The 13,171-nt window shown below is 40.4% G+C and overlaps 1 protein-coding gene across 1 annotated transcript in view; it reads left to right on the top strand.

The window, feature by feature from the left end:
- The first annotated feature begins 310 nt into the window (after positions 1–310).
- Positions 311–13,171, top strand: part of ABL2 (ABL proto-oncogene 2, non-receptor tyrosine kinase) — a 35,149-nt gene continuing 22,288 nt past the window's right edge. The window contains exon 1 of the mRNA XM_072419759.1: positions 311–776. Coding sequence (XP_072275860.1) covers positions 605–776 — 172 coding nt within the window. The 5' untranslated portion in view covers positions 311–604. The remainder of the gene's footprint in view (positions 777–13,171) is intronic.

Here is a 13,171-nt window from a genome sequence, read left to right as displayed (position 1 = left end):
TGGTGGACCGAGTGCTGTCAGTGTATTTTTCTCAACTACTCAACCACTCAGCTTTTAGATTTTTGCAACATAAAGGCTCCAACATAGTCAGAAGTAAGAACAAGGAGACAATGGTAGATTAAATGAAGTGCAGAATTATTTGGCTAGGCAACTTATTTTATTCAGGATAAATAAAATCTGTCAGTTTAGATCCCAGGGTTGTAATAACACAAAGCAAACACTAGGTGGCGGATGGAGTTGCTAGAAATACACAGAAGCTCTCATGCCGCCATGTCTGTGGAGGAAATTCCCGGCTACATGGAGAGAGGGCGCTCTGGGCTGTCTTCTTTCATGACTGGGGGCGCTCTGAGCGGCTGCTGTCGCTTCTCGCTGGTTAATATGGCGGCGGCCTGGGCTGCGGCGGAGGCGCGGAGCCAGAACCCGTGAATCGGGGATCTGAGGACCGCGCCCGGCTGTATTCGTGAAGTGAGGCCGGGGAAGGGGCGTAACAGGCCTTGTACGTAAAGCCGCTGGCTGCCGGAGAGATCATGTGACCGGCTCGCCTGGGGGCCATCCCGGTGGCTGTAGCTGCAGAGGCGGAGAAGCGGCTCAAGAAAAGCCGGGGATGGGCCAGCAGGTAGGCCGAGAGACGCCGGGTGCACCGCCACCGCCCAGAGGGAGCCGAAGCAGCGGGAGCAGACCGAGCCATCAACCGGGGACCACCACCGGCCGCAGGAGAGAGGCGACCGGGAGGAGTAACCCTGACAACGCCGGCTTCAATATCTTCACCCAGCATGGTGAGTGTCACCGACCGCCACCAACCCCAAATACTTCTCATATGTGTACATATCTATAGTACATTTCTGTTGTCATGGTGTGGGGACATCCACTTCCAACATGTCCTATGAAACGGTTTATTCCTTAGTTGTCATGCGGACTTCTTTGGAGCAAGCCATAATGTGGTGGTGACAAGTAATTACTTCAAAAGGCAATCATGGCAAGTCTAGAGGTAATGGTGTCTTGTCCATTAGTAATGGTGATGGGTCTCTTGTTGGTGGCAAGTCTGGAGGTAATGACGCGGCACACGTTAAACTCCAAATGATGGCCAACAGAGGCAGCTTCCATACTATTCCAACTGGTTTATACTGCCAGTAAATGTATTTTGAAATATTAGAGTACGTGATTGTGCTTTGGGGCTGTGTAAGACAGAAATTGGGATGTGATATGGAGTGAGCACATTGAGGGGATCAGAAACCCAGGACACGAGTGGTTGTAGAAGAAGGAGCTTGAGAACATGTAGGCCTTTCACATCCCCAATGTTATACACCTTCAGTGATCAGATTGTGTATATCGGGTTTGTTTTATTGAGTTGCATTGAATATCTTTGGTCTGCACAGTGTTGAAGTTTCAGAAAGTATCTTGTATAGCAGGGGTGTCAAAATCTGGCCCGGGGGCTAAATCTGGCCCCCAATGACCTTTTTGTTGGCCCCCAAAGGAATCCTAAATATAATCTGCAGCTGGCTCGCCGCTGCATTAAAATAGCGCCGCTACTACAATTCCTGGCATCACTCGTGGCTATAGACCAGCGGGCTCTCTGCCTATGAGTGGCCCTGCATTGGACTGTTTTATAGATACAAATAATGCCGGGATGTTTAGTAGTAATGAAGTATTTCAATGAAGGAGTTTCAGCGGTGGGCCACTCAAGATTTAGCTCCTCATTGGCCGCGTCTGGCATTTCCAGCATTCCCCCTCAGCTGTATTTTTCCTTGCTACTCCAAGGGATGGACTTGAATGGTTGGATTTTCATGGAAGAATATTGTTTCTATTATTGTTGGCCTGTGCAAAAACGTTACCATTGAAATTTAACTCAGAAGGCTACAAATAGAGAAAGAGGCATAAGATTGTTTCTTAAATAAAATTAAAAAAAAAATGTTTGTCTCTTTATTATAAGCGTGTTCCAGATTGAATGTGAAGCAAAACCTCTTTGTTTCCATATGAAAAGGGTTTATATCTAATGAGAAGGAAAAATGTCCTCAATTTTTTCAATAAATTTAAAGGTTGGCCCGCAATGTTGTCTAATTTTTTAATTTTGGCCCTCTGTGTATTTGAGTTTGACACCACTGCTGTATAGGAATAGTATTTCAGCTATTGAACAGGCAATAATACAAGGACTAATGTATTATGGTGAGTCATGTAACTAGGCTTCATGAAGAAGTGAAGGGGGAGCTGGTTTTAATAACAACCCAAAGGATTCCTCATTTCATTCTTCTATAAAACAGGGCGGTTATGAGTGGGAGAATCTGGTTACTAAGACAAGACTTCAATGCTAGACTTTTTAATACAAGACTTCACCTAGCATGATGCATGGAGTCCTTTTTAAGTGAATATATTCCTGTTTTGTACCACTTGTGATCTAGCATAGTAGTGTGTCCGGTGTAGTACAGATGGGTAGGTACAATGCATTCATAATACATTACATGCTGTATTATCAGGTCTAGAGCACTTCCAGATGCTAAAAGCAAATATTTTAGTACAGTAATATTGTAGAGGATGTTTTTATGTATAGTGTGTTCCTGTCAGTGCCTCTTCATGTATTCTTTATTAATCCTTGTAAATATACACAGGAGTTTATTCTCATGGAGATGCAAGTTTGTGTCATGTGGTGGTATTATATATTTTTGCTTTATTCTTTCAGTGAATAGGAAGAACTTCTTACCTAGATCTTATAAAAGTAATGCAAACGGGTACATAATCATACTGGAGAATGAAGCCGCCTTATGTTTCTTATATCTCCTGGAGCCTGAGTCTGTCACTGTGCTTCTGTTCCCAGTTCTGCATACCCTCTGTCACCATATGTAGGACTCCCACCCTCTCTCTTGAATTTTTAATTTACATTATGACAAAAGCAGCAGGATGAATACAAATATATCCATGTGTGGGAGTGCTAAAAACTCCAAAGTAGATGGCATTACACAGGAGCTTTGGGATAGAGCCATGATTTTTGTTTCTGATGGAGGTGGCCAGCCTAGCTAGCAGCCTGTGTTTTCTACTTTCCTTCGTTCCCAGCACTACAACCTTTGTCATGCTCTTCACCTATCCACAATTCTGGGACTCTTGCCTGCTGTGGTTCCATCCGCTCCCACCAATATCAGTTTTTTAGGAGTCTGACAGAGGCTGCAGTGTGGGTGGTGCAATAAAGCGGAACTAAGCCCTAAATGAAAAAAAATACACTTACCTGTGTTGTCCTGGTAAGCGCCAGGAGCTGACCTCTTCTCTCTTCTTACGGGTTCTTCTTCCTACGTCACGCATCTCGCACTATGCAGGCGCAAGTTTGGGTGACTTAGATGGGGAAAAAGGTTGCCGATCTCACTGTGTATGCGTGAGATTGGCAATTGTCTTCTTCCATTAATCTCCCTGGCGGTCTGATTATGTTAATATTCTTGAATGTGAAAGCAGTATGTCTAATTTTCCCACCAGACACGTCCCCCACATTACGCCGGAGACGCAAGGCAAAGGGATACAGATGCAGGGCGGGTATCACCAGAACACGGTAGGCAAGTTTGAAAAAAGAGTGCTCAAAACCCATTTTTTCAAACTTGCCTACCCGGCTTCTTCTGTCATTTGAAACCATCACTACTTCCCACACTACATATCTCCCATCCTTTTGTGTGTGAAATTCCCCCACCTACTAGATTGTAAGCTCTTCGGGGCAGGGTCCTCTCCTCCTGTATCACTTTCTGTATTAGTCTGTCATTTGCAATCCCTATTTAATGTACAGCGCTGCGTAATATGTTGGCGCTATATAAATCCTGTTTATTAATAATAATAATAATAACACGTCGTGGGCTCGTCAGGACCAAGTCCTGGACAATGCCACTTTTGGTACTGCAAATGAGCCTGAACCACACTCGGGAATACCGTCAGGGAGGTTAAAGAAAGGGCTGTTTCTCGGGCATGTGCAGAATGAGCAGCCAAGAGCCTCCCAGGATGTGTGACGTAGGTATCCCAGGAGGCTTTGAGGCTTTGGGCTCCATCCCTTTTTTTTTTTGTCTACCCTTTTATGTAAAGTAAAAATTTTAAGTTTAGGTTCGCTTTCAGACCTAAACTAGGATTACATTTTCTTTACCTATCTTTTATTATGCTTTCAAAATTCCAAGAACTAGGTTGCCATGTGGGTAAATAATACCACCAACACATAATCTTATTTTTCCAATATTGGATATATTGTATAGTATTGTATTTTTCCATGTAGTGTAGTTGGGGCTTTCATGGATCATTGATTGGATTAACTTGTATCATTCTGTATAACAAATAGTGTATATGTTGGCCCATGTGCAATTTAAAATGGTTGCATAAAGAGCCTGAATACAAGGCTGCTTTTAGGGTATTTGTCTTCAAACAATAATGCCATAAAATGTAGTACTTTAATGCATTATTTCTAGTTTATCAACCAACACAATACAGGTTAGCCAATTATGGTATGTACAGATCCTAGACATAGGATTATAGAGCGGTGCTCATGAATTAAAGGATCTATATAGGTTGATCTTTCATGTTTTTAAAGCAAATGCTTCCTGCCTCCAATAAACAGGAAGGCATTGAAGCATCTGGTTTCAATAATGGTGTTTTTAAACTGAGAATATTAGGGTTTGGTGCAAATGTAAGGCTTTTGTATATCCTATACGGCAGTGTCACCACTTCCTGTGTTACCCACCCTTTTAATGAGGTTGAAAGGTTATCCAATTCTATTGTGTTACGCCTAATTAGGAGTTTTAACTAATGCGTTCCCACAATCTGTTTTGTTTTGAAATGCGGAATGTGGTTTGTTTGGAGGAGGGAACTGTTTAACATATGAAGTACCTTTTCTCAGTGATGCTCATTTTGCTTCCCATGGGTGTCATGGTCCTCCATGTTGTTGAAATGAGTGTTGCAGCACTGGTAAAACTTCTTATCAAGCTTCCTTAGTGTTACGGAGTTTTACAGATGTTGCATCCTGTATAGTTCTGTTTCCACTGTATGTGTTGGGCTCATTGAAGTTATTTTTGGAAGTTATTTTTGAAATCTATAGCAGACTGCAGCACCCCTGGAGAGTGCAAAATAGGAAACAATGTCAGGAAGTGCTCCGTGCTGGCATTTGGAAATTGTAGTGCATGAAAGTCACAGAGATGACCCTTTGATGCAAAGATATTGTGTTTTCAGAGCTCTTCTTTAACACTGAGGAAAAATAACTAGACCTAGCATTTTTTATTTACTCCATTGTGGGCTGCAAAGTGAACACAGGCTGCAGCACTTTGTGACCCTAAAACGCCCATAAATGCTTCGGCTGAAAATAATCGAAGCGTCTATGGAGGTTAAAGAGTGATTATTTTCTCTTCTTTTTACTTTTTCCAACTGGGAAAGCTAAATGGCCCCTGTGTTCAAATGTCTAGATAAATGAGTATAATTATTATACAGGATTTATATAGCGCCAACATATTACGCAGCGCTGTACAATAAATATGGGTTGCAAATGACAGACAAATACAGACAGTGACACAGGAGGAGGTCAGGACCCTGTCCTGAAGAGCCTACAATCTAGGAGTATAATGTCTGTATTTACTTTTCCAGGTATTCCAAAAATGTTTGCATAAACCAGGCCAGTTAGATTGTAACATGTATGCTGAGCAGAATATTTTAAGGTCCTCTGGCATTATAGTAGCTCTGATTTGCAAAGCAGGACAAGTGTTCTACTTAAGTTCTATGAATTGAAGGTGATTTCTGAAACTGAGTTGCCTGGTACAATATCATTAGAAGTGAATAGTTCTTCATTAAATCATATTGCTGTGTGTACGATTGACCCCATCTGTCTACTTATATCGGAATATTGTCCTGATGTCTTTTTAAATGATGTCATACAGTGCACTGTGGTCGGTTCTTGCACAGAACCTTGCATGTTATTTAGATTTAATGAGTATCTTTGCGTATGCTCTCAGACCTACAAGTCAGCTGCTCTCAGGATGTAGTGATCACCGTAAGTGCTAAAGATACATAACCTATTATAATGTAAAATGCCCGAGGGAAGGCCTGCTTGTGAATTATTAATTCATAATCTGCAAACAGTTTTCTGATTGTTAATATACAGTTGTCTCAAGGAGCCCATCTTTTCCTGCTCAGTAAGCTGGGAATTGCAGTGTGCTGTCTAGAGACTCCTTGTTTTGTGTTGCTGGACAATTGTGTGTCCTATAGCCTGCACAGCATGACTATTGCTCCTTCATAATGGAGGCAGCTGTGCTGATATTTGGTCCAGCATATTAGAGGACCAACCTGTCAGTTGAGCAGTTTTGTTTTGTATTGTGGTACTTCAATCCACAAGAATTTAATTTGTAATAATTGATAAGCTAATGGCTGTGTTGTATTTTTGTTTTGTTTTTTTGTTTTTTGTGCTCCATAAAGAAGAACTAGAATATTACAATGGAGTTCAGGTTAAAAGACATGCAAATATAAATCTACAAGCACAGTGGATCAACCTACCTCTCAGAAAGTTGGCATTTCCTCCATGTTGCTCCTCACTTTGGTTCCTAATTGCCAGCACCCATCTTTGTAAGTTTTTGACTTTGTATCTGTTCCTGGATCACTGGTTATGCATACTTGCAAGTCTCATTTTTATTTAGCTTTATTGTTTTAAAATGGGCCTCTGGTGTTCAGGGTATTTTATTTTTTAGGAATTTGTAGAAATGTTTGTGTTTGTTGGAGAAAGTAAACATTGTGTGTCTGTCTATTGCTTTGCTGGCTGACTTTGAACAGATATATGGATTTGGATATGGATTTGAAAACCAGAAAAAAAAGCCAAAACTCCTGATCTGCGCTCTAGGTCAGTGCCTCAAAGTGCTAAAGCCTGACGTGCACTCAGTATGTGTTTTTTTTTCCAAAGAACAGTCCAATGACAATAGTCTCCATTGCCTGTCAATAATTCCTTTGACAGCTAGCAACCATCATTGTCTGCAGCTACTGTTTTTTGGCACCACTACTTTTCTGGAACCAGTGTGGTTCCTGATCCTGTGATCACTATACAAACTATGATATAGTGATCATGTGCAAGCTATAGGTTAATTAATAAAATTAAAATCATTAGCTTAAATATATGTCACTGTGGTCGAAAAAAATCAATCAGATCACCAAATCTGTTCAGGCTTTAACAGAACATTTCATCCAACTGAAAGACTGAAACAGAAGCAATTTATCAGTGGACAGCTGTCTGCATATTGCAAAATAAAATCTGGTTTATTGTATTATGTGTTGATCACCATTTATCATAGAAACATAATCCATAATGATACATTTTGAAAGGTAAAAAACAAAGGTCTGAGAGCATGTACCAGGTTTGCATGAGCTTTGATTCAAGGTGGGGGATTTTATTTGTCTGTAGTGCAGTAACTAATATTTGTATCTTTCAAAGAGAGTAAACTCCAGGTGTTCATTGCCTGTACATCTGTAAACATTGCTGGTACCACATAATTATCTAGTATGTAGAAATTCTTTGTTGAGTGGTGCCAGTGTGTGAAATTGTTGTCAACGTCTGTAACAATTAGTTTCCTGGTCATAGCATTCCTCGTGGCCCTGTTCACAATGACACATAATTGAAGAGTACCGTGTATGTTTTCTAACAGATATGTTTTTTTCAGATTTATATAAATGGATGTCCTGTATGTGGGAGCCATCTTTCCATGATATGTGTCCTTAGTGTTGTAAATTTTAAAGACTAGGAAAATAATGGTATAGATGGGAGCTGCCCAAGGTCTTGAGAGGAAGATGCCAAACTTTTACTATTATCTATAAAACTTTGGAAACTCTTTGTCGGTGCACTTCGTGTTTGTAATGTCCCTCCCTTATAGGCATTGACTGCCTTAGGAAATCATTGGCATTTAGGGAAAGTGATATTTTGAACTTACCAGTCCTGGTCAGCTAAAATGGAATGCAGGAAAAACAGCTGATCCTAGAATTGACACTTTTTTATCCTTGGAAAACCAAAGGAGAAAACTGTTAAAGTGCAGATAGCAGAAAGTGGATATGACTTAATAGACACCAGCAAAAATGTTAAAAAGTGGTATTTTACTACAAAGGAAGATAAATGTGCAACATTGTTTCAGAAATGGGCTGTTTGTACACCTCTTTAAAGGTGGTTGATGAGCCAAGGTCAGGTGTTTGAACATATAACTATTTGGAATAAATGTGCCCATGGTTGTTTGATGATATTTTTGTTGCTGTTGTAGGCAATGATCTGGTGTCTGTTGGTCCCACTGGTTCCTGCTAGCTGACGTGGGGGGTAGGGAAAGGACATAGTTGTTCGAAGGCTGTGGCTGATTTTCCATTGTTGTCTCCTGGATTCATCTGAAATGTGCCTCCCTTTATCTTTTGGATTGTTCACTTGCACATTTTGTTACACTTTGGGACCTCTTTAATCTGCAATACCCTGTGTGGCACAGAGTCCACAAAACATTGCATTTTATGGCTTTAATGCTGCAAGTTTTATACATCATTGGTAATATATCTTGTGTGAAAGCTGGTCCATAGTTCCTTTAGTGCCTTGGAAATTCTAAACAAATCGTATAGGGCAATATAGCATCACATTACCTTTTCATGTTGAAAAGAACTTTCTATAAAAAGGGTTATTTTTACAGCCCAAGGCTTGGATTCATATCTTGAAAGTAATCTGAGAAATTATAGTATAATGCCTGTAGGAGGAGTTTGAAGACTTTATGTAAGGGAATTGATTCATTTGTTGTTAGATGTATAGATCAATATGGTACATAGGCCTAAAGGGCAGGGTTGGGTGATGTGTTGGCTCCTTGGGATCTTAAAGGGTTCTTGCAGGGACTGTGTGCAGATTAATACTGTACAGGCTTCTGTCACACAAAGTGGATTGCAATTGTAAACATTGACTCTTAGCAATGCCTGGAATTCAGCCAGGACACATTTATTGACAGGACATGTCTTGTACTCCATGTGAAACTGATATGTCATTTGTTGCTAATTGAACTTGAGACTTATGTGATAAATTTTAATTGTGGAGAAGCCAAAGTTCTACACCAGCTGTTTCTGAAAAGCTCTGCAGTGGAAGCCACTATAATAAAGGGTTACTCCACTGAACACTTACTTTTCTAATAGGCTCATGTATTGAGGTACAGTGAGCCCCCCACAGAAATTTTAAGCTGGATAGGAAGAAATTGTAGGTGGCTGGCGGCCCCTGTATTGTCACCCACCCATAAACAGCTGGGTGGTTACTGAAAAGTGCCAGGTGGTGCTGGCTAAAATAGGCTGTGGAGAACACTGGTTAATGTATATAGCAGCATTTCTCCACATTTTTAACATGGGGGGGTACCCTTGAAATAACTTTCAGGTCTCAGTGAACCCATGCTAATATAAATGATATGCCCAGTTCATGGTAGTAATAATAATTGCTGTTTACATTGTTGGCCAATGTGAACATTGTCATCCTTATAGATAACCAAGTAGACCATTGATGTCAGTGGTAGCTGACCTGAAAGGCACAAATTGCTCAAGGAACCCCCTGCAACCCTTGGAGGAATCCTAAGGTTCATGTTTTTTTCTAAACTGGGGAATCAAAACGTTCTTAAAATATTCTGAAAAAGTTTTGGCTTCTTCTGGACTTACTGAAGTTTAAGGCATATCTTTGTATTAAAGCAAATTTGAATGTCAATGTGCTAATACTAGGTAATTGGAATCGCCTAATGTTAGTAAGCTTGTCTGACTGGAGTGCCTCTTTAATTTTTGGGCTGTGTTATACCTCAAGTTTTTTTTTAAATACAAATATATTACATGGGGAGGCACAAAGCCATGTTCGCCCGTTCCCTCTCCCCATGTAGAAATGCATTAGGAATAGATACTGCAACATTTGAAAATGTACTTCGCTATGCATCTACACATGGGTTTTTAGGCACAGAAGTGTAAACCAGGCCCTCATATTGCTCTGATAAGGGTAATAAATTGTTGTTAGGTGCAGAGGTTTGTTTTTTTAATGCTTTACCTCCTACGTGCTTTGTGCTATATACATTTCATGTTACTATATTTCTTCTGTAGGACAGGCATATGGCAGGATTATGTCATTAGAAAGCTGCTGTTCAGTTATTAGCAGGTCACAGCGACTAGCAGGAGTCTGTGATCCCTCAGTCCAGGCTGCTACAGAGATCAGTAAGAATACAGCAGGAGAGCTTAATAATGCTCAGCTCAGATTTGTAATTTGTGGCAGGATACATACTGCAGCTTTGCCTGCAATGCAGAATTCTTTAGGAAGGAGCTGATTTGCATGTACTACCTCCTGAATATTTAGGATTTTTCCAGCTGTCAGAGGACCGTTTCCTCCTATTCTCCTACATGTTTTCTGCAGAAAGGTTCTGACATTCTTGGCACACAATTAGGTCTGACTATAGGACAGACAGAAGGTTTCCATCACTGGTGTATTTGTTTTGGTCAGTATTTTGTATGGTGGTTGTTTAGGTGGGCTCATAGTGTAACATTTATTTGAGTCTATTTAATATATCTGTTCTAATAATGAACAATATCCTGGTTGAGGACCTTGAATATTGCATGTGACAGAAAGCGCCTTGTATACTAGGAAGGACTGTAAGATTGTCTCTATAGCACTTGCAGTAAATGGGATAATCCAATATAGTTGAGCCCCTGGATGTGAAAGAATTGGCATTGTGAGCTGTATGATTGCCAGCATTATTCAGAGATTCGCATGCTCTTTGTTGAATGTTAAATACCAAACTATTAATGGGACTATTAAACTGGCAGCTCTTGCTCATTGCATTTAGGTTTTATTTTAAGACTGTATTTCCTAATATTGTTCAAGCCCCATTCAATTTTAGGTATAATTTCTTAAATTCTGTACTGCTATGTTTCAGTAATATATGGTTTGCTTTTCACCAGAGTGGTTTCATTTTTTTCTCATCCTAAAAATTAGTTAAGCTGTGGTTTCCAACAAGTACATTCACTATTGGGGTTAGCGGTGCAATGAGAATGCTAATTATATATATTTAACCTGCAACCTCATGCAAAGACCCCCCCAGCCTATTTATAATACTCCTTGTCTCCAAGCCTCCTGTCTGGTTAGACTGATCTTACTGACCAGCAGTCAATGACCTCTCATTGAATTGGGACTGAAAAGTGTGATGGGGCGTATCGCCAGAGATGGTCTAATGTCATTGGGCTTGATTTATTAAATCTCTTCAAACCTGGAGACAAAAGACTATCATTGGAGAACCTGGATGATCCAGCCAACCTGGAAAGGATCTGGTCCAGGACTGAAAACCTTTTTTCCAACTAATAGCAAATGTTTTTTAAGAAATCCATTAGATGTTTGCTGGATCACCCAGGTTCCCCCATGATATACCTATACATTGAAATTTGTAAGGTAAAAAGGAGAGACTGGTTGGTTTCCATGGACAATGAAGTTCCCATTTTATTGCTTTTTGTCTGAAGGGCATTTAGTAAGTAGGCATCATGCTTGATGGGACGTAAGCAGAGATTCTTAACATATTTTAAGTTTAAAGTAACTCATTTTAAAGATTTTAGTGATACAGGAATAAATGATTCATGTATTACACTGTTGTATATTGGAGATGCTCTGACTTACACACCCCATTGCCAGGGCACTGAAACGGTTACAAGGTCATATATGTGTGGAGTGCCCTTGTTTTGTTCAGTATCTGGTCGCCATGGTTACCTTTAGGATGTCCTTGGCTACCATCCAGTCCCTGCACTGGGTGCTGCATACAGCTCACACATTCCTGTACCTCTCCAAACCTCATTCTGTGCAACTGAAGACGTAACGAGAGACATAATAAAGCTGCCACACCTCCTTTCCCTGGATAGCAGTCTTATTGTATTATTCATAGAGTTCTTGTGCAACAATCTGACAATACAGTCTGTATTTTGTAACAAATTGGTTTCCCTGCCCCCACCTACTAGTCCTTTGAAGAGTCCAGTTGCTTCAACTGTTTGCTGTCTTGGGCTGGGTACACACGTGCAATAATTGTCGTTGGAAAGGATCTTTCATGATCCTTTCAAACAACAAAAGACAGCATGATGCACGAACGAGCGCCGTTTACTCTATGAAGAGGGTCGAACGACGAAGCAGCACCCAGCTGTGCTCTTTCACTTTCATTACGATTGTTCATCGTTTGTGGATGCATGAACAATTAGTGCTGTACACACGCCAGATTCTCGTCTGATATCAGCCCTGAGGCGATTATTGGATAAGAAAGATCTTACATGTGTACCTAGCCTTAGTCTCCTTTGTGGGTATTTTAGAGTGTGTAGCATACATCAAATGTCCACAAGCTGTGTAAGTAGGGATGCAAGGTACACTCCTTCAATAATAGCTAATAGGTGGCATAACCTGCTTTCATTTTAAGTGTAGTTTTTGTTTTTCATCTGCTTTTGTTTCACTAAATAATCTATTCATGCTAAAACGGACATGCAACGTTTTTATGCATTACAGCCCACAGATTGTTTGCATCTTTTACTTTAATCCAAGCATATTGCTGTGCCCGGGACTACGTTTTTTGAGGTTTTCCATTAAAAATTAACAATAGTGGTGTTGTGTTTCATGTCACTGCAACACTTCAAGCTCTTGTTTGACCTTTGATATGGATGCACATTTCCATTATATTTTCCAATGCATTAATCCTTTCTGTAAAATAACCATTTAGGTGTCCCTTTCCTTTGGCTTTTAGGACATTCTCCATGTCTTAGCTGGGAAGTCTTAAGAAACCCCCCAAAAAATGGCCTAATTTAATAGGATAGATCATGTTCTTTTCTGGTTTGGCTGAACTGTCAGTTTATTATAGTGACGGTGTTTCTAGGAAATGGCTCTTCAATCAGGTGGCAGTCATGGTTTTCGGTTTGATAAGGCAAGGGTCTTGCTTATGGCAGCGGCAGTTGCTTCCTGTCTGACCATGTTCAGGTCTGGAAACGTATCTTCTCATAGTTCTATCCAAAATAAGTGATGCTGTGGACTGTCTACTGACCCTATTACGTTGATCATGTAGATTTGAGCAAGCTAATCAAATTGATTGATTAGAAAACATTCACATGCCACCATGTAAGAGTGATCTCATGTGTGTGTGTGACCATCATTATTTCAAATAGTAGTAGTGGTGCATCAGCAATGAACCTAAAGCAGTTGATG

This window comes from Pyxicephalus adspersus, chromosome 8 (assembly GCF_032062135.1).
Source record: "Pyxicephalus adspersus chromosome 8, UCB_Pads_2.0, whole genome shotgun sequence".
Lineage (NCBI taxonomy): Eukaryota > Metazoa > Chordata > Amphibia > Anura > Pyxicephalidae > Pyxicephalus > Pyxicephalus adspersus.
Note: the sequence above shows the minus strand (reverse complement) of the source record. Positions and strands in the feature narration are given on the sequence as shown.